The sequence below is a fragment of the Vicugna pacos genome, chromosome 20 (genome assembly GCF_048564905.1).
Source record: "Vicugna pacos chromosome 20, VicPac4, whole genome shotgun sequence".
NCBI lineage: Eukaryota > Metazoa > Chordata > Mammalia > Artiodactyla > Camelidae > Vicugna > Vicugna pacos.
This window is the reverse complement of record NC_133006.1, coordinates 18,325,570-18,348,463: the sequence shown is the minus strand read 5'-3', so window position 1 is coordinate 18,348,463 and position 22,894 is coordinate 18,325,570. Positions and strand designations below refer to the sequence as shown.

The 22,894-nt window shown below is 38.5% G+C and overlaps 1 protein-coding gene across 1 annotated transcript in view; it reads right to left on the bottom strand.

The window, feature by feature from the left end:
* GLO1 (glyoxalase I) overlaps nucleotides 1-22,466 on the bottom strand; it is a 28,175-nt gene extending 5,709 nt beyond the window's left edge. The window contains exons 1-3 of the mRNA XM_072945083.1: nucleotides 22,285-22,466; nucleotides 2,895-2,977; nucleotides 599-739 (exon numbers count right to left, since the gene is read on the bottom strand). Of these exons, the coding sequence (XP_072801184.1) occupies nucleotides 599-739; nucleotides 2,895-2,977; nucleotides 22,285-22,368 (308 nt within the window). The 5' untranslated portion in view covers nucleotides 22,369-22,466. The remainder of the gene's footprint in view (nucleotides 1-598; nucleotides 740-2,894; nucleotides 2,978-22,284) is intronic.
* Nucleotides 22,467-22,894: the final 428 nt, after the last annotated feature.

Genomic DNA, 22,894 nt, shown 5'->3' with positions numbered 1-22,894 from the left:
CATAAGGGCAAAATTTTAACTAGACTAAGGAGACAGTAAAACCAGGCATCTGGATAAGAACAATAAAGATAATAGTAGCAACTATCATTTATTATACTAATACTTTATATTTCATTAAATCCTCAAAACAGCTCCAAGGGATAGACTTGAGTATCCCATTTTACAAATGAGAATGCAACTGGGGACACACACGCTGAAACAAATGTTCTTTTGTTAGTCGTTAAAGGGCGCACAGAAACAGCATGAAGAGTAAAAAAGAAGGGGAATGCTTATTTCAACATTTTTAAACATTTTTAAATGTGAAATTATGAAGTCCTTACTTGTAGTACTTAAACATGTATTAGCCTCAGTTTAACAAATATCTTGCCATTTCAGTCTTAACACTATCTAAAAGGCAAATGATCTCACCTGCCCTACCTACACCAAAAGAACAATGCAAAGACCATAAGCTACATGAAAAAATACTCAAACATATTGTTACAAATACAGAGTGATTAAGCAGACCTGGTTTAAATTAGGCTGATATGGGGGGGAAAAAGTTTAAAAGAGTAAGTTTTAAAAATGTAGAAGATATAAAAAGGTGAAAACTCATACTCACTGCGTCAGTTCAAGTGTAGCTTTTCTGGAGAATGCCCACGCTACTTTCTCATCTCTGTCTTTTGGGATGTCATTTTTATCCTCGTAAGCCAAGAAATAGAGTGAAAATTTCATAGTGGGAAAATCTAATTTTTGGAGTAGCCTAAAATTAAACAACAAAAAGCCTGAATCAATTAACAGGAAAAGTTGATTCATACTAAAATCAACATGGCAATATTCTACAAAGAATAAGAGCTGTACATAGTGAGGCTGTTTTGATATAAAAAGCAAGGGACAAAAAAAATCAATGAAAAAGTCTCATTAAAAAAACTTATTCATTTGTAAATATCAGAGAAATAAAAAGTTTTTTTAAAAAATACAAACTTTTGTAACTCATCAATTCTTTCAATATAATGAAATTTAGCTGGATTTATGGTACGCAAAAGATATCTTCAAAAGAAAACTGTTCATGTTTAGTGAAAAATAGAATGCATTATACCTTACTGTTCTTTCAGATATATGGCATCAGTTAAATAAAATAAATTTATTGAGTTCTTACTAAGTAATGCCAATACTCTTAGGATAAGAAATTGACAATAGGTGTTAAGAGAGGGCAGATTACTATCACAGAAGACATGAATGTCAACGGTAAAGTGGTTAACAGTATCAAATACTGCAGAAAGGTCAAACAGGATTAAGTCTGAGAAGAGGTCAGTAGATATGGAAAGGTCCTGTGAGGGCAGTTTCAGCAGCATGGGGCACTAGAAGCCGGAGAATGGAGGTGAGCAAGTAAAACAGCAAGTATGGTCTACCCATGTAGGTGGTCGTGATGATGGGAAGGATGGCAAGAGAGCAGAGGGCAAGAATTATCCTAGAGCAGAGAAGGCTTAAGCTTTTTGTAGGTTGAGGGGAAAGAGCAGTGGAAAACGAGAGACTGATTATATATAAGTAAATGAATGAATTATTCATCCTGAGGTTTTGAAGATTCATTGAAATTGTGGCCTCTAAAGTGAGTCTAAAGAGTGCAAGATTATTTTGTAAGAAGTAGGGTAGAATGAGGATGCATACAACACAATTTTCTTCAGATCACTGAGGATTAAATGGTCAAAGATAACCTCATTTAAAATCATTAACAGGGAATGGTTGAAGCATAGCAAATGGAAAGTTTCTAGAGTTCTATTACAAATCTTTTGATTATCACTGCTATGTAATATGCCTTGGCCCACTGAGATCTATGCATTGGCTTATCACAAATAGATTGTTTATAATAAGGATCAAACATCTCAAATACTCTAACTATGAAAAACTATCTCTGCACCTATGAAAGCGGACTGCATAAGCCTTACAGACCAATCAGATGGGAACTAGACCTGTTGTAACTTTCTTTTCTCAGCTGAGCGTATCTTTCAGTGTAATGTCAAGTTGAACCCCATTTGGGGGCTCTTTAAAAACAAGATCAACACTGGAGTCCATTTGGTTTCCTCTTTCCATGTAAAATGGGGATATAAGCTATTTCATAAGCCTACTGTGAAGACTGAATGAAATAACACATAAAATGCCTGGCAAATATCAAGTGTTCAATAAATCTGTTTTCATTCTGTCCTTTGAATATGTCATAATTACTTTGAAATAAGCAAAATTACTTTTTCTGGAAAGAATTATAAGAAATTGTTAACAGCAGTTATCTTTGAAAAGAAAGACTGGGAGAGAGAGGCTGTCACTTTTCATTTTGTATTTTTCAGAACTGGTCAGATCAATGTCAATAGAGGTTATCTAGGCAGTATATTAAAGATCATTTATTCTTTATATATCTACATTACCAAAAACAGACAAAAAAACTCATGTTATTTAGGGAAACAAATCAAGAAAAATAAACAAATATATCTTAAAGATTACAAAATCAGTAGATACAACCTACTCAGCAATAGAGAATACATCCTAAAAAATGGGACAGATCTCCAGTTTTAGATATGTCTTTGTAGCTGTATTTCTTCTGAAGTACTAAACAAGAGGTTAAAAGTGGCCATAACATCAAAATGGTCTTGATTCATCAACGATTTAACTGGCAGCTCTCATACAGAAGGAAGTTAGAGAAAATCCAAGTATTCATATCTTGTTGCCCAGTGAGCCTGGATGGGATAGAGGAGAGGGGCCCGACAGATGCCCTGGCCAGTCAATCTGAGTTCCAGGCTCCTGTCCAAAAGGATTTTTGTGACCTTTGAAGCAAACTTTAATCTTTTTTTAAATGGATCTGAAAACATTCCCTATATTTGCAAAGATATGTTTTTAAACATTACAGGCACCAATAGTTTACTTACGTCATTCCAAGAATTCTAGTATAAAAATCCAGTGACTTCTTAGGATCCTTAATCCTCAGCATGGTCTGCTGCAGCAGAAAATCCTAAGGAGAAACAGTATATATTAAGTACCTTTAACTTTTACCACTTGTTACCAACATTAATTGTGCTTTCAATAACAAGATACAGTCTACCATTGTTAACACATCGTTTAGGAAGAAAGCAATTTTGTCCCTTTCAGTCTATCATGGCTTTATTATTCTATTCAGTCCATAAAGGCTACACTCAAATTCATGTACTTTAGGCACAGATTTTTTTTTTCCTGTAGTTGCTGTGAAAGAAGTATCCCTTACCTTTATCCTAGCCTATCCTTATACCTATCCTACAATCTTTCTAAAAAGCAATTTGGATCTCAGGAGTCTTAAAGAGTTCATACTCATTGACCAAGACGTTCCTCTTCTAAAAATTTAAGGAAATAATTAGAAACCGACAAAGATTTATGTATAAAGATATTCATCAAAACATTTACACTCTGTGTGCCAGATACTCTCTAAATAATTAACAGAAATTAAGTTATATAATCTTTACAACAACTCTATGAGATATGTATTATACCACCCCCATTTTGCTGCTGAGACAGTAAGTGGCAGAGAAAAAACTCCAGCCCATGCAATTTTGTTCCAAAGTCTTTGCTTTCAACCACCTTACTAAACCATCTCTAACAATGAAGGAATAGTTAGATAAATTATGATGCAAACATAATAGAATATTATGAAGACATTAAAAATGCTGCTTTAGAAGCATGGGGATATGCACATGGTATATTAAGTTTAAAAAGCAGAATACATATAGAGACACATTATTTTCTGTAATACGCTATTAAGATTAATGACATCTTGAAAGTAAAGTTAAAGCCTTTAAATTTATTGTCTGTTAGCACAGACATGTGTTATAGCTGTATAAATATACACATATAAAAGGATATTAAAATTAACTTTTAAAAGTCTATACATTGTTACCAACACTGTATTGTACACTTGAGAGTTGCTAAGAGAGTTATCACATATACACAAAAAATAACTATGTGAGGTAATATATGCATTAACTAAACTTACTGTGGCAGTCATTTTGCAATATGTACATATATCAAAACCATGTTCTACCCCCTAAACTTACACGTTATATGTCAATTTTATTGCAATAAAGCTGGAAAAAATAGTTTAAAAAAATAGATACATTACTTTTCCAATTGAGAAGACTCAATACAATAAACATTATTTCTAAGAAAACACACAGATATAGACTCTAACACTATTTTTAACCCTTACAAAAAGTCTATACATGGCAAAAAGAAAGAAGTATTTTTTTTAACATTTTTTATTGCGTTATAATCGTTTTACAATTTTGTGTCAAATTCCAGTGTAGAGCACAATTTTTCAGTTATACATGAACATATATATATTGTCACATTTTTTTCTCTGTAAGTTACCATAAGATCTTGTATATATTTCCTGGTGCTATACAGTATAATCTTGTTTATCTATTCTACATTTTGAAATCCCAGTCTGTCCCTTCCCACCCCCCGCCCCCTTGGCAACCACAAGTTTGTATTCTATATCTATGAGTCTGTTTCTGCTTTGTATTTATGGGTTTTTTTCTTTTTTTTTTCTTCTCTTTCTGGCTTACTTCCCTTAGAATGACATTCTCCAGGAACATCCATTGTGCTGCAAATGGCGTTATGTTGTCGGTTTTTATGGCTGAATAGTATTCCATTGTATAAATATACCACATCTTCTTTATCCAGGCACCTGTTGATGGACATTTAGGTTGTTTCCATGTTTTGGCTATTGTAAATAGTGCTGCTATGAACATTGGGGTGCAGGTGTCATCCTGAAGTAGATTTCCTTCTGGGTACAAGCCCAGGAGTGGGATTCCTGGGTCATATGGTAAGTCTATTCCTAGTCTTTTGAGGAATCTCCACACTGTTTTCCACAGTGGCTGCACCAAACTGCATTCCCACCAGCAGTGTAGGAGGGTTCCCCTTTCTCCACAGCCTCTCCAGCATTAGTCATTTGTGAATTTTTGAATGACGGCCATTCTGACTGGTGTCAGGTGATAACTCATTGTAGTTTTGATTTGCATTTCTCTGATAATTAGTGATATTGAGCATTTTTTCATGTGCCTATTGATCATTTGTAGTCCTAGCCACAGCAATCAGGAAAGAGAGAGAAATAAAAAGGATCCACATTGGAAAAGAAGAGGTAAAAGTGTCACTATATGCCGACGACATGTTACTATATATAGAAAACCCTAAAAGGTCCACACAAAAACTACTAGAGCTGATCAAAGAATTCAGCAAGGTACCAGGTTACAAGATTAACATTCAAAAGTCAACTGCATTTCTTTACACTAAAGATGAATCAACAGAAAAAGAAAGTAAAGAAACAATCCCCTTTAAAATAGCACCCAAAGTAATAAAATACCTGGGAGTAAATCTAACCAAGGAGGTGAAAGAATTATACACAGAAAACTATAAACCATTGATGAAGGAAATTAAAGAAGACTTTAAAAAATGGAAAGATACCCCATGCTCCTGGATTAGAAGCATCAATATTGTTAAAATGGTCATACTGCCCACGGCAATCTGTAGATTTACTGCAATCCCTATCCAATTACCCAGGACATACTTCACAGAACTAGAACAAGTCATAATAAAATTTATATGGAACCACAGAAGACCTAGAATTGCCAAAACATTACTGAAGAGAAAGAAAGAGGTTGGAGGAATAACTCTCCCAGACTTCAGACAATAATATAGAGCTACAGTCATCAAGACAGCATGGTATTAGTACAAAAACAGATATATACCAATGAAACAGAATAGAGAGCCCAGAAATGAATCCACAAACTTTTGGTCAACTAATCTTCGACAAAGGAGGCAAGAATATACAATGGAATAGACAGTCTCTTCAGCAAATGGTGTTGGGAAAACTGGACAGCAGCATGTAAATTAATGAAGCCAGAACACTCCCTTACACCACACACAAAAATCAACTCAAGATGGATCAAAGACTTAAACATAAGACAAGATACAATGAACCTCCTAAAAGAAAATATAGGCAAAACATTATCTGACATATGTCTAAAAAATATTCTCCTAGGGCAGTCTACCCAAGCAATAGAAATAAAAGCAAGAATAAACAAATGGGACCTATGAAACTTACAAGCTTCTGCACAGCAAAGGAAACCATAAGTAAAACAAAATGACAACCTACGGAATGGGAGAAAATTTTTGCAAGTGAAACCGACAAAGGCTTGATCTCCAGAATATATAAGCAGCTCATACGACTTAATAAGAAAAAAATAAACAACCCAATCCAAAAATGGGCAAAAGACCTAAAGAAGCAATTCTCCAAGGAAGAAAAAAGTATATTCAATGTTAGTAGATTTATTCATAAAAAATAAAGGCTTAAAAATCCTTTGCTGCCAAAGTATTATTTGGATGATATAAAACACAAGCTGGGCTTGCTTTTTATAAAATGATCAAGTTACTCTATACTCGAATAACAGTTTTTATTACTAGAATATTCTGTTACCTCTTTGTAACAGAACACCTCTCCGTTACTTCTGATAAACACCTGAATTATCTTGGAAAAAAGTTCCTCTCTTAAAAAGTTACTAAAAATCACTATTTATTGCTATGGTTCTAAAATATTATTTAAAATAAATATACCTTGTGTTTAAAAAAGTAAGAGTTATGTTGATGTCTTGTTCCATCACAGTTCTTAACTTTGTCTTTCCCTTATGCTTTAAATTCAGAACAATAAATGTCTTTTTTAACACCTTTATTATGGTATGACTCCTGTACAGTAAATTATACATATTTCAGGCATACAATTTGATGAATTTTTTAAGTATTTTATTGAGTAATAGTCATTTTACAATGTTGTGTCAAATTCTAGTGTAAAGCACAATTTTTCAGTTATATATGAACATATATATATTCATTGTCACTTTTTTTTTTTTGCTATGAGCTACAAGATCTTGTTTATATATCCCTGTGCTATACAGTATAATCTTGTTTATCTATTCTGTATTTTAAAATCCCAGTCTTTCCCTTCCCACCCCCGGCCCCCTTGGCAACCACAAGTTTGTATTCTATGTCTATGAGTCTGTTTCTGTTTTGTATTTATGTTTTGTTTTGTTTTTAAGATTCCTCATAAGAGTGATCTCATATGGCATTTTTCTTTCTCTTTCTGGCTTACTTCACTTAGAATGACATTCTCCAGGAACATCCATATTCCTGCAAATGGCGTTATGTTGTCGGTTTTTATGGGTGAATAGTATTCCATCATATAAATATACCACAACTTCTTTACTCCGTCATCTGTTGATGGACATTTAAGCTGTTTCCATTTCTTGGCTATTGTAAATAGTGCTGCTATGAACATTGGGGTGCAGGTGTCATTTTGAAGTAGGGTTCCTTCTGGATTTATGACCAGGAGCGGGATTCCTGGGTCACATGGTAAGTCTATTCCTAGTCTTTTGAGGAATCTCCATACTGTTTTCCACAATGGCTTTCCTTGCTTCCCTCTCCCACTATTAATGATTTAGATGTCTTCTTTTACAATTCTGTGTTTATTCTTTTTGTAATTTATGGCCGTTATCTCCTTTCCAGTTATGAGTTTCTCATTTTTTGTAGCATCCTGCTTCTTTTTTATTTAGAGTAGACCTGTCAATATTTCTTTTAGCATGGGTTTAGTGTTGCTAAACTCTTAGTTTTTGCTTGTCTGTGAAGTTCTTTATCTCTCCTTCTATTCTAAAGGATAGCCTTGCTGGATAGAGTGTCCAAGGCTGCATCTTTTTTTCTTTCAGGACTTTGAATTTATCTTGCCACTCCCTTCTGGCCTGTAGTGTTTGTGTAGAGAAATCAGCTGAGAGCCTTATGGGGGTTCCCTTGTAACTCATTCTTTGTTTTTCTCTTGCTGCCTTTAGGATCATTTCTTTATCCTTGACTCTGGCCATCTTGATTATAATATGTCTTGGTGTGGGTCTGTTTGCGTTCTTTCTGTTTGGAACCCTCTGAACCTCCTGTACTTGGATATCTGATTCCTTTAGGTTTGGGAAGTTTTCAGTCATGATTTCTTCAAGTACCTTTTCAATTCCCCTTGTTCTGTCTTCCCCTTCTGGAACCCCTATTATGCGTAGATTGGCACGCTTTGTATGATCCCATAGGTCCCTTATATTGTTTTCATTGTTTTTTATTTGTTTTTCTCTCAGCTGTTCTGATTGGGTGCTTTCTGTTGTCCTGTCTTCTAGGTCACTTAATCGTTCCTCTGCATTATCTAGCCTGTTTTGTACAGCCTTTAGGTCAGCTTTCATCTCAGCAAATGAGTTTACTAATTCTACTTGGGTCTTCTTTATAGCTTCTATTTCATTTTTGACATATTTTATGTCTCTAAACACTATCTCTTTTAGTTCCTTCAGTACTTTGATCACTCCTTTTTTGAAATCTTGATCTAGCAGCCATCAAAGTCTATTTCCTTGATTGTGCTTTCAGGGGATTTCTCTTGATCTTTTAACTGGGAGTGGTTCCTCTGCTTCTTCATATTGCTCATATCTCTCTGGCACTGTGGCTTAAGGAGTATCAGTTATCTAGTTCTCCTGGAGACGCTGTGCTCTCTGATTTTATTGAGAGGTCTTTGCGTCTTTGCCCTCTTTCGCGAACTCAGCTTCCTGTTTCCAGAGGCCCTCTGTTGGCGCCCTCGTCTGTGCTGCTCCCAGTAGCTGTCGGCTAGCAGATCACGCCCCTCCTAACACTGGGTCAGGTGCTGAGCTCTTATCCGGTGGACGGGCGGGTCACTCCCCCTCCGGATGCCACAGTCAGATGCTGTGCTCAGGGGAGGCAGGTGGGCGGATCGCACCCCCTCCCAGCACCGTGGTCAGGTGCTGAGTTCCTGCCAGGAAAGCGGGTTGCCACCCACCCTTTCCCAGCACCAGTTGCTCCGCTGCTCTGTGCAGCTGCCAGCTCCACCTTGGGTCGGTGTTCCAAAGGCGGGCTCGCGGAAGACCGCAGAATGGCCCCACCTCTGCTCCGTGCCAAATCTCAGCTCCTTGTTTGTCTTGGCGGCGCGAGTTCTCTGAGGTGCCAGATCAGAAAGATCCTATCTGCCTCAGGCTGTAAACAAGCCTCAGTCCTGCCTAGGAGGTTGCGGAGCCCCCGGGTGCACATTCAGTTCTTGACCCCATCCCCGGCCGTGCCCTGCACACAGGAGAATATGGCGGCCGTAGTTGAGCCCTGCCTCTCTTCTCTAAAGAAGTGCCAGTAATGGCGGCACAGGTCTGAGGAGACAAAGACTATGGTGCCCCTCCCTCCAGGGCACATCAGCCATGTTGCTTTGCTTGTTTTGCAATTTATGGGGGACCAAGGTTGTTCTGCTCTGTATCCCCTCCCAGCCACGGCGCGCAGCCCCCTGCAGTCCCCGGGGCCGCCTCAGTGCAGCCACCCCAGTCCTCCGCCTGGCTCAGGCAGCCTGTCCCGGCCCCAGCTGCCGGCTCGCGTCTAGGGCTGGGTGTGTCGCGGGGACTCTTTGTGCCCGTTTAACTCAGTTCTGTCAGTCAAGGGGTGCTCGAGGCAGATCTGAGCCTCTGAGGCTCCCTCTCCATCCCGCTGGCTTCTCCGTTGGAGAGGGGAGACCCAGCAAACCAGCGCCAGTCCTCCTTTGCTGCTCCCTCCCCATGGGATCGGTCCTGCACTGTTTTGCTTTTTCTTCTTTCTTTTTTCCTACCAGATTTTTGGTGTCTTTGTCTTTCAAAGAGGGCGATGTTCTGTCGGAGTTTGGCAGGTGCTCTGGTTGGCTAAAGTGGGTCCACAGATGTGAGTTTTGGTGTATTTGTGGGAAAGGGTGAGCTACAAGCATCCTTCTACTGCACCATCTTGCTTCTCTCTCTCCAATTTGATGAATTTTGATAGATGTATACATCAACGAAACCCACCACCACAATCAAGATAGCTAAAATTTCCATCACTCTCCAAGAGGTACAAATCTCGAATTCCCAAATTATCCCTTCCCACCCATTTTACCCCCTGGTAACAATAAGTTTAGAAAAATAAAAGATGTCTTTTATGCCCAAACTATCTTTGGGTTTTCTGGGATGATTACCCAGGAACAAAGATTTGCTCCTTTGCCTTATAAAAAGGAAGATAATAGAAATAATCAGTGGGGGTTTTTTAGGGGGGAGGATTCTCCAAATGTAATTCAAAACTACTATGAAATAAACTTGAAAGTTATAATCAAGGATGTTTCTAGTACATGTACTATGTGCCTGTAATATAATCCTGACAAAACTAGAAAAGTGGGGCAGGGATGTGAACCAAAGGGTCAAGTCCCTTTGAGCACCTCTAAATGGATTTTTTTGTATAAGATGTGAGGTTAGACAAAGCTTCCTTTTTTACGTATGGATATCCAATTGCTCCAGCACATTTGTTGAAAAAGCTATCCTTTCTCCACTGAACTGCACCTTTGTGAAAAATCTGTTGGGCTTAATAGTGTGAGTCTATTTCTGTGTTCTCTAATGTCTATCTGTCTGCCAATACTACTGCAGCTATATATTAAGTCTTGAAATCAGGTAGATTGACTGATTCCTTCCACCTTATTCTTCTCAAGATTTAGTTAATCCGGTCTCCTTGTCTTCCATATAAATTTTAGAATAATGTTGACTATATCTAAAAACAGATTTGATAGGAATTGTGTTAAACATGTATATACCAATTTGTGGAGAACTGACATCTTTGCTATGCTGATTCTTCCAATCATGAACACACTCTTTCTCCATTTACTTAGATCTTTGATTTCTTTATCAGCACTGTGTAATTTTCAGCAAACAAATCCTATACGTGTTTGATATACCTATACCTACATACTTAATTCTGTTGAGCAATTATAAATGGTACTGTATTTTTAACCTTGGTGTTTATGTGCGCTTTGCTTTTATATAAAAATTCAATCGACTGTAATGTTTTATCTTGTATCCTGCAACCTTACTGAACTCACTAGTTCATGAATTTTTTTTTTTTTAGATTCCTTAAGATTTTCTATGTAGACGATCATGTCATCTGCAAATAGGGACAATTTTATTTCTTCCTTCCAATCTGTCTATTATTTCCCTTTCTGCCTTACTGCACTGGCTAGAACTTCCAGCACTATGTCAAGTAACAGTGGTGAGAGCAGATATCCTTGCCTTGTTTCCCCCAAATGAGGGAGAAAGCATCACCATTTAGTAAAATGCTAGCTCTAAGTTTTTTAATAGATGCTCTTTACCAAGTTGAAGAAGTTCCTTTCCATTCCTATTTTTTGTGGAAAAAAAATTTAAATCATGAATGGTGTTGAATTTTGTCTAATGCCTTTTCTGTAACAACTGATGTGATCATGTGATTTTTCTTGTTTAGCTTCCTAATATGGTGGGATACTGTGACTGATTTTGTAATAATGAACCAGCCTTGTATACCAAGAGTAAATCCCACTTAGTCATGGTATGTAATTTTTTTTTATATGTCACTGAATTCTATGTGCTAATATTTTGTCAAGGATTTTTCCATCTATATTCATGAAGGATATTGGTCTGTAATTCCCATTTTTTGTACTGTCTTCATCTAGTGTTGGTATTAGGGTAATACTAGATTTAAAAAATGAATTGGGAGGTATTCCTTCCTTCTAGTTTTCTTGAAGGTACTGTGTAGAATTGATGTTAATTCTTTAATGTTCAGAAGAATTCTCCAATGAAATCATTGGGGCCTGGAGATATCTTTTTAAAAGACTATTAATTGTGAGTTAAATTTCCTTATGTTATAGAGCTATTCAAATCATTTATTTCATATTGGGTAAATTATGGTAGTTGGTGTTTTGCTAGGAATTGGTCCACTTCATGTAAGTTGTCAAATTTATACATACAGAGTTGTTTTTCATATTCTCTTATTATCTTTCTGATGTCAGTGTGTAGTGGTATCCCCTATTTCATTCCTGATATTGGTAATTTCTGTCTTCTCTCTTTTCTTGCCAGTCAACGTAAGTTTGTTAATTCTATTGTTTTTTTTTTTTCACAGAACCAGCTCTGTTTCATTCATTTTCTCTAATTTCTGTTTTCAATTACATTGATCTCTTTATTTCTATCCTTCTGCTTCCTTTGGGAAATTTTGCTCTTCTTTTTCTAGGTTTTTGAGGAAAGAACTTAAATTACTGATTTGAGACTTTTCTTCTTTTCTAATGTATGCATTTAGTACCATAAATTTTCCTCTTAGCACTGTCTTAGCTGAGATTCCTTTTTCATCTACATTCAGTTCAATGTATTTTTTAAGTTTCCCTTGAGACTTCCTCTGATCCATGGACTATTTAGAAATGTGTTATGTAGTTTCCAAGCATTTGAAGGTTTTCCTGTCATGTTTCTGATACTGATTTCTAGTTTGATTCTATTGTGGTCAGAGAAGACACTGTATAATTTCAATTACTTTAAATTTGTTGAAGTTAGTTTTAGGGTCCATGATATGGTCTATCTTGGCATATCTCCTGTAGGCATTTGGAAAAAAATGTACAGGCATACTTCAGAGATATGATGGGTTTGGTACCACTGCAATAAAGTTAATATCACAATAAAGCAAGTTGCAGGAATTTTTTGGTTTCCTAGTGCATACATACGTTTACACTACACTGCAGTCTATTAATTGTGCAATAGCATTATGTCTAAAAAACAATCTTAGATACCTTAAGTAAATATACTTTATTGCTAAAAAAGGCTAACCATCATGTAAGCCTTCAGTGAGCTGTAAAGATTACTGATCACAGAGCGCCATAACAAATATAGTAATAATTAAAATGTCTGAAGTATTGTGAGAATTACCAAAATGTGACACAGAGGAAAGCAAATGCTAATTAGAAAAATGGTACCAGTAACCTCCATGCAGGGCTGCCACAAAATTTCAATTTGTAAAAAACCTAATACCTGCAAAGTACAATAAAGCAGAGTGCAATAAAAACAAGGCATGACTGTGTTCAGCTATTATTGGGTGTAGTGCTCCATAAATCTTGATTAGATCTTGTCTGTTGATGGTGTTGCTCAGCTTGTCTATATCGCTCCTAATTTTCTGTCTAGTCCTACTCAATTGTTGAGACAGGAGTACTGAAGTCTCCAACTATAATTGTAGATTTGTCTTATTTCACCTATTATATCAGTTTTTGCTTCACATATTTTGGCAGTTCTGTTGTTTGGTACACACATATTGAGGATCCCTTCCTTTCTTTTATCATTATATAATGTATTTCTCCATACTGATTTTCTTTGCTCTAGAGTCTACTTTATTTGAAATAATACAGCCATTCCTGCTTTCTCTTAGTAAATGTTTGTATATCTTTTTCCATCCTTTTATTTTTAACTTGCCTCTGTCATTACATTTGAAGTGAGTTTCTTGTAGAGAGCATACAGCTGGGGCACATTTTAATTTTTTAAATTTTCTTTCAGTTTTACTGAGATCCAACTGACACACAATACTACATAAGGTTAAGGGGTACAGTATGACTTGACTTAACATATGTTGAGAAGTGATTACCACAATAAGTTTAGTTAACATCCACCACTGCATATATAGATAAGTTGGGGTATGCTTTTAAATCCACTCTGCCAATCTACCTTAATTGGTATATTTTACATCTAATGTAATTATTGAAATGGGGCTTAAGTTAGCCATTTTATTTATTTTTGTTTTGTTTTCTGTTTATCCTTTTTATCTTTGCCTTCCTATGGGTCACTGGAACTTTTTTAATAATTCCATTTTGATTTATTTAGTGCTTTTGTATGCATTTTTTGCATAGCTTTTTAAAGTGACTGCTCTAGGTGTTCCATATATATATATAAGTAATATATCAATCCCTTTGTGTCATCATTTTATCAGTTTGAGTGAAGAATAGGAAACTTACCTTTCTTTACATTGCTTTACTCTCTTCCATTTATAACTGTCTTAAAATATTTCTACTGCTGGATTGAGATGGAATTTGAGGCTTCCTGTGTTTCTCCAGTGATACAAAGAGGGAAAGCTTGTTACTGCCTGGCAAGATGAAAGTTCTGGCTCCATACTTAGTCTTCTCCAATACCACCAGGAGAGGCTGGGCACCTTGTTACAGTCCACTGGGCAGAAGACTAGGCTCCCCACTCAGCCTTTACTGGCATAGGTGTGGCTGTGGCCAGTTTTTCCTGCGGTGTTTGGTTGTAGTAGAGCAGTTTTTGTCTAAAAGTTTTCTGTCTTATCAGGAAATACTATCTCTTTCCTGGTCCTGTGGCTAGAGAGAGTAGGCTTTCATTGGGCTTTTTTGTGCGGACCCATTGGCATTTCCAGGTTGCTAGCTTCTTTAGATCCAAGTATGGGCTACATGAGGCAAAGAGAAAGCCCAGGAAACTTACTGCCATGTTGTTCCTAGGGTCTTGAGGGTCCTAGCCAGTTTGCCTTCTCCTCTCCACTTTTCAGAGTCTTCCTATTTTTGTTTTATACAGCATATCTCGTTTTATTGCACTTTATTGGGAGCTACAGATATTGGGGTTTCTTGCAAATTGAAGGTTTGTGACAACTCTGCATCCAGCAAGTCTATCAATGCCATTTTCCAAACAGCATTTACTCACATCATGTCTCTGTGTCACATTTTTGTAATTCTCACAATATTTCAAACTTTTTCATTATTATTTTATTTGCTATGGTGATCTGTGATCCATGATCTTTGCGTTACTACTGTAATTGTTTCCAAGTGCCATGAACCATCCCCATGTGAGATGAACTTAATCAATAAATATGGGCCGTGTTCTGACTGCTCCACAGACTGGCCATTCCCCCAACGCTCTTCCACTCCTGAGACACAACAATATTCAAATTAGGTTAATTAATAACCCTACAGTGGCCACTAAGTGTTCAAGTGAAAGGAAGAGTCACACATCTCTCAACTTTACATCAAAAGCTAGAAATGTTTAAGCTCAGCGAGGAAGGCATGTCGGAAGCTGAGACAGGCTGAAAGCTAGGCCTCTTGCACCAAGTAGCCAAGTTGTGAGTACAAAGGAAAAGTTCTTAAAGGAAATGAAAACTGCTACTCCAGGGAATACACAAAGGGTAAGAAAGTTAAACAGCCTTATTGCTGACGTGCAGAAAGTTTTAGTGATCTAGATAGAAGATCAAAACAGCCACGACATTTCCTTAAGCCTAAATCTAATCCAGAGCAAGGTTCTAACTCTCTTCAACTCTATGAAGGCTGAGAGAGGTGATGAAGCTGCAGAAGAAAAGTCTGAAGCTAGCAGAGGTTGCTTCATGAAGTTTAAGGAAGGAAGCTGGTCTCCATAACAGAAAAGTGCACGGGAAGCAGCAAATGCTGATGTAGAAGCTGCAGCAAGTTGTCCAGGTAGCTAAGATAATGAGCGTAGGTGGTTCCACTAAAGAACAGATTTTCAAAGTAGACGAAACAGCCTTATGTTGGAAGAAGATGTCATCTAGGACTTTCATAGAGAAGTCAATACTGACTTCAAAGATTCAAAGGACAGGCTGACTCTCCTGTTAGGAGCTAATGCAATTGGTGATTGAAGTTGAAGACGATGCTTACTGACCATTCTGAAAATCCTAGGGTTCTTAATTATACTGAATCTACTCTGCCTGTGTTCTATAAATGAACAACAAAACCAGGATATCAGCACATCTGTTTACAATATGGTTTACTGAATATTTTAAACCCACTGTTGAGACTTACTGCTTAGAAGATTTCTTTCAAAACAGTACATTTCACTGACAATGCACCTGGTCACCTAAGAGCTCTGATGGAAATGAACAATGAGTTTAATGTTGTTTTCACACCTGCTAACACAGCTTCCATTTTGTAGCCCATGGATCAAGAAGAAATTTTATTTTAAAGTCTTATTATTTAAAAAATACATTTCATAAAGCTATAGCTGCTGCAGATGGTAACCCTCTGATGGATCTAGGCAAAGTAAATTGAAAACCTCTGGAAAGGATTCACCATTCTAGATGCCATTCAGAACATCTGTGAGTCACAGGAGGTGGTCAGAGTATTAACATTAACAGGAGTTTGGAAGAAGTTATTCCAGCCCTCATGGATGACTGCGAGGGGTTCAAGACTTCAGCGGAGGAAGTAACTGCAGATTTGGTAGGATTAGCAAGAGAACTAGAATGAGAAGTGGAGCCTGAAGATGTGAATGAATTACTGCAAACTCATGATAAAACTTTAACTGCTGCACAGTTGCTTTTGATGGATAAGTAAAGAAAGTGTTTTTCTGAGATGGCATCTACTCCTGGTGAAGATTCTGTGAAGATTATTGAAATGACAACAAAGGATTTAGAGTATTACATAAACTTAGTTGATAAAGCAATGGCAGGGTTTAAGAGGACTGACTTCACTTTTGAAAGAATTTCTTCTGTGGGCAAAATGCTATCAAACAGCATTGCATGCTACAGAGAAATTGTCTGTGAAAGGAAGAGTCAATCAATGTGGCAGAACTTCAGTGTTGTCTTGTTTTGAGAAATTGCCACAGCCACCTCCACTTTCAGCAACCACCATTCTGATCAGTCAGCAGCCCTCAAAATTAAGGCAAGCCCCTCCACTGAAGGCTCAAATGGAGGTTAGAATTTTTTAACAATAAAGTATTTTTAAATGAAGATATGTGCAATTTTTTGACAATTCTAGTGCACATTTAAGACTATGGTATAGTATAAACATAACTTTTACAGTGCACTAGGAAACCAAAAATTTTGTGTGACTTTATTACAATATTCACTTTGTTGTAGTGGTCTGGAGTTGAAACCGTAGTATCTCAGAGATATATCTGTATATAATGTCCAGTTTTCAGATGTACTTAGCAGCAGGACTAGGGAAAAGTATGTGTATTTCATCTTTCCAGAAGTCTCCAAATGAATTTTATACAATTGCCCCCAACAATGGGATATATTTGGTCACTATATGTCAGTTTTCAGGATAAATCAAAACTTACCAAAAAGCTACAAAAATGGCAAAGAAGTTGCTTGGCTTTGTGTTTTCTACATCTCAAATTCTCTTACTCATTTCTCTAGAACTGTTATTAAGCAGCTTTAGATATTCCATTTTACTCAAAATCAAAATCTCCCTTGCCTCTGTCACCTCAGTCTTTAGCAGAGGGAAGTTTCAAACTTGCATTATCCAACTTCTCAGAATTTTAGTCTGAACGACTGCCAGGCCAACTCTCTTTGGAGCCCATCAACTCTCTCCTAGTGAATTTTCAAAGGTGTTGCACCACCTCCAGCAGAGGGTCTTTTTAAGGCTCAACTAAACATTCAGACTCGCAAGATAACCAGAAGCTAAAAGGCTATCTGTCAGGAAAACACAGCTTGCCAACAGAGCCGTGTTAGGTGCCCCTCCTCAGCAGGAGTCCATAAAGGAGTCTATATAGCCCAGCTGCTGGGAGAAAATCCACTTTGGTAGGAGTGGGACCCACCCTGGCATAGACGCTCTGTGAACCACAGGAGTCAGTATCTCTAGTAGCAACCCCACAGGTATAGCTTCCAGAATCTTCATAAGGGACAGTTGTAAGAGTCACTGCATTCAGGGAAGCCCAAAGCTATGGCTTCCTAATAGATCTTGCCTTTGCAGATGCAGCTTACCAATCAAGTTACATGTACATAAGCAATACTGTCAAGTAACAAACACCATTTTTAATTGTTTCCTGGGAAACAGAGAGAGAGTTTGCCAAAGGTCAGATTCTCATCTAAGGGAAAAAGAGCTCAACTCTTCATCCCTGGGTGTCATATCTCTTATAAAACAGAAATTAATAAAGCTTCAATAGTTCTTAACTTTTAAAAATCACAATTGCCTTCAGTGAAAGATCATTTTGGAAGAAGCAGCATATCTGAGGGGAACAAGATTACTTGAGACTACGTGACAGCTGAAGCACATGATGTACAATACAGTGTGATGTATTTTCTTCTTTACTATCTTTTTTCTAGTATTACTTCCTTGACACAACCTATGTCAGAAAACAATTCAATCACTCCTTCTGTATTTATTCTATCTTATCTACAATTGGTTTTATGTGGTTCTTTCTTTCTTCCCAGTCTATAACTCAACAGCCAACAACATGCTTCAAGCATACTTATCCTATAGATAAGGGAGACACAAAGGAAATTTTTTGTATTTTAAAAATTACCTATGGTATTAGTAATCACACCTGCCAGACTACTCTTACAACAGATAAGAGAAACAGTGAAATTCTAGAAGCCCACAGTATCATGAGGCCTTTCAAATCTCATGCAAAGGGAGAAAAAACACAAGTGTGAGAGAAATAATTCTTCAGAGGCAATATGGTTCAAATGCTAGCTCTACCACTCTTATCTTGAGTAAATCATTAGTTTTCTTGAACCTCAGCTTTCACATCTTTAGAATGGGGATAATTACAGTTCTTAGCTCTTAGGACTGAGCTGAAAAATAAAAGGGATAATGCATGAAAGTGCTTAGCATAGTACCTGTCCCAGAGGAAGCTACTCTGCTTATTATTGCTCCTGTTGTTGTTAGTATAAAATACATGCAGAGTTTCTACTACCAACTATAGCTTTTGATTCCCAAATCTGCATTCCCCAGCCCACACCTCTAATCTCAGCTCTAGATTTACATCTCCATCAGCCTGCTCAACACTTCCACTTGGGTCAAATATCAAATTAATCACAGCCCAAATAAACACTCTATCCTAATCCCCAAATAGGGAATGACTCTAGAATCTCTTGTTAGCCCAAGTCAGACATCTGGAGTCTTCCTAGATCCCTCCCTACTCTCTTTGCAATCCAGTCCAAACGTCTGATCAACCTGACTGGTGAGTCCCTCTGGACTCTTTCTCCTTGCTTTCCCAATATCCTCACTACTTCCTGACTGGACGACTGTCAAAGCCTTGCTGGTCTACTTCTTGCAGTCTTACCCAAATGCAACCCAGAGTGACCTTCCTATAATGCTCCCAGACTGGTCTTTCTATAATGGAAACCCAATTGTGTCATTTTGGGGTTAAAAATCAATCCTTCAGTGGTGCCTCACAACTTTTAAGACAAAGTCCCAAAAGTAAGTATGTATGGTTGCTGCATATTTCTCTAACTTCATCTTTTGTCACCAGTCCACTAAACTGGTCATCTTAAACAGTTCTGATTTCATTCCCTTATCAGTTAAAGTTAAAAAAAGCCTGCACCCTCCCATAAATGTATATTTATTTTAATAATAAACACATAAAACTATACTGTTAAAACATACATATTATCAAATACACTTACCAAATAGAAATCTTCACAGGATGAGAAAAACAAACACAATGGGAATGCTCATATTTTCTTCGAGCATCCTGATGATTGTTTTGGGACAACAACCCCTCAACTCCCACTGCCTATAACTTCAGTTTCACTGTATACCTGTAGGTCCCTTCATCAGTTCTCTGATGTCACTATGCTTTTATGTATACGATGATTCTCTCTGCCTAAAACAGTTTCTCATCCATCTGGCCACTGTCCTTCTTCCTTCCTCCTTTCCATTCTTTCTTCCCTCAATCCCTGCACCCAGCTCTACCTAGCTACCTCCCCTACATTTGGTAAAACTCAGCTGAAGCGTCACCAACACTGAAAGTTTTCTCTGATCCCATCAACTACGATTCAGATGGGAAGAAACTCCAAATAACTGTATAAAAGGACACTGATAGAGGCAGTAAAAAAGAATGAATTTCAGGGGATCACTAGTTGGGAAAAGAAGTATTTGGACTTTTGAAGAAAGTTAATGAGGTAAGACTGCCCAGGATGTGGTGCAGCCGTACATTTTCTGGTCTGTCTTTATGACAAAGATGCCAGTGATCAACAAGCAAGTTGACTTTCTATAACAGCTGTTCTCTCCTTTCTAAACCAGGCCCTCATCATTTATCTCACCTTCTAAAAGGGCCTTTTAGATATCCTCATCACCTCCAGGCTTGGATCCCTCCAATCTACTCTATTGAGTGATTTGAAATCCAGAATGGTTCCTCACTAACTATACAAAATCCAACTTTCTTAGAAGTGATATTCAAAGCTCTCTCCATGATCTGACTCCAACCTACCATTCTAGTCTTTTCCACCACTGCTCCACTGCTCAGATAAATTGAAGTTGAACCCAAAACACATCACTCATCTCTCCAGAACACGCTGCACACTGCACCTTTCTGTCATCCCATCACATTTTTGCTCAGATGTTTCCTCCATCTAGAATGCCCTCCCATGTGATGCTGGGATCCCATCCATTTTTCAAGGTCTGGGCTCACCCCTACCTTCTGCTTGATGCATTCCCTGATCCTCACAGTTGAAATACAACCTTAAATTATATTGCTTTTCATAGCTGAGAGATCGATGATACATTTTCTCCTTATAGCAGCTCTCTTTATGCTGCTTTTACAAACTAAGCCCAAGTGCCCTGCTGAGATCAATGCAGCCAACAATAGAACTGGGGATTCAAACGTAGGTCTTCAGACTCCAAATACCCTGTGCATACTTTACCACAGATGCCACCTTTGAAAACCTCTACCTCCTGTGCTCCCACAGTGTTTTATAATTTCAGTAGCACATAATCCCAGTTCTATCTTATGTTAGAGTTGGTGTATGTCTGGCGAAGAGAGGAACTTCATCTTGTTCATCCCAATATCCCCCAAGGTACCTACCATGCTCTTTCCATAAAGCAGGTGATCAGTGATCAGGCTGAATTAACTCACTTAAGCTTTTTTTTTTTTTTTACCTTCCTTCATGTTAAGATCCAAAATCACTGCTGTAGTCAGTACTCTGGAAGCAGAATAGGGTGGAGGCTGGGAGTGTGTGCGCTTCCCTTGGCAAATCACTCAACACCTCTGTGCCACTGTCTCCTTACATGTAAAATGGAGATAATTATGCCTTCCTTACATGGTGGTTGTGAGGATTAAGTATTTAAAATAAAAAAACAGGGCCTGGCACACTCAACATATACCAGCTGTTATTACATATTTCATTTAATGTCCCCCATATGGTGCTTCAAAGACCCAAAATGACTAATCTCAAAAAAGTATTTATTACTCCAAATCAAGAGAAATTAAGATTGTGCACAGTGCAAATTAAGAATGCAAGAAACTATATTCAATCAATTTTATAAAGCTCTCCTTGAAATGCTTTTTAATAGTCTAGTACATAAAATTCCCAATTATCTGTGAAATCAATTTATACTAAGTGACTCAATCTATATTATGTGAAACAACTTGTATAAACATTAGCGAGTATAAAAGCAAGAATGTGAGAGGAAATGTACATATTTATTTCTTCTATCTTAATTCTGCAGTGACTAACATTTTCTTAAGCTAAGTACTATCAGATCCTAGTCAAAGGCTTTAGTAATTATAAGTGCTGACTCTTCACCCTGAAGGCAAAGAGCAAGTAAAGACTAGGGACCAAAGTCATCCACCTGTCTTGGAGGTCTGTGTAAAGCACATACTCAATCTTCAAGGAATTCATAACTTCCCCAGTCAAATGAATAAATACAAAGGCGTTTACTGACAGTGATGAGTACACTGGAGTAATCCCCCGCTCCCCCTCCCCCTCCCCCTCCACCCCCTCGGCTGCTGTGTCTAATCTTGACAACGCACAGAAGCACCACACCTGAGTGAGTTAAGCTGACTCTCAGTGCAGACACGTTAAGCAAGCTGAAGGGATGAAAGCCTTCATATGCAACCAGTCATTCCCCTTATTGGCTATCAGCCGCAATGAGAAGGAAGGAATTTCTAAGATTCCCCGCGGAACTGAGATCCAAGATTCTGTCATCTTTTCTGGGGCCATCAAGCATGGGGACCGGGGGGCAGAAGTGTGCCATGAGCGACCGTGTAACAGTCAACCCAAAGCGAAATTCTGGGCGCGTTTAAAGTCAAATGCAATCAAATTGATTTGGAGAGGTTAAACTCGGAGCCAGGGCAGTTACAGAAAAACGACCCAGGCTGGGAGGAGCCGGCACATATACAAAGGCTTTAGAACCTCCCAAAATGCTCTTCTTACCCGTCACGACTATTGCTCTGAGGGAACACGCATTCCCACAGACAAGGGCTCTGACCCTAGGCTGGCCGAGGTTTCCAGATACCGTCCCAAATCAAAGTTAACGCAAGTGGGGTCGAAGTCTTTCAAACTTGAAGAAATGGATCCCCTCACAAATCCCACACCACTGGCCCGCGTCCCAACCCTCTCTGGCTCGCCCAAGGCGGGCGGAGCTACAAGCAGAGGCCAGAGTTCTAATCATCCAGCCCAAGCCAAGCTTGGCTGCGCCGAGGAATCAGCTCCCTCCGGGGGCCCCAGCTACGCCACGCAGAGGCCCGAACCGGCAGAATTAGGTTCTGCGCCCACCTTGGTGCTAGGGTCCGGGTCGGAGCAGCAGCTGAGGGCGGCCTCGTCGGTGAGGCCGCCGGATGCCGGCTGCGGTTCTGCCATGGCTACACTGCCGTATCACGAACGTCGGAGCCCGGGAACGCTGCAACAACCGCGCTCAGCCGGGCCACCAAGCCCCTGACTTGCGACGGCGCGACGGCGCGTCGGCGCCGTGGGGGCGGACGGCCGCTGCCTCCCAGCCAATCACTGCGCGGAGAGCAAGTTGGCTCTCTGCTGATTGGGTCCCAGTGAGTCGGCGCCTCCGGCCACAAGGCTCTAAGCTGACGACTACAACTCCCAAGGTGCTTTGCGTATAATGGAGGCTCTCTTGAGCGAAAAATAAAAAGAAAGAAAGAAAAAGAAAAAGAAAAAACAAAAAACAAAAAAACTCACCGAAAAACCCTGCCAGCTGGAAAGCGTGGTTTCTCTCTGTTACTTGGTGGTTCACTGTTAGAGTTCAGTAACTGCAGGGCTTCAACGTCGTAGGAAGTAGAAATCTGATGGAAAGAGAATTGAGAGTTACAATTTTTAAATGATAAGGATCCGAAAGTCTTTGTTTTCTCAATTTAAGTAGCACAGGATAATTAAA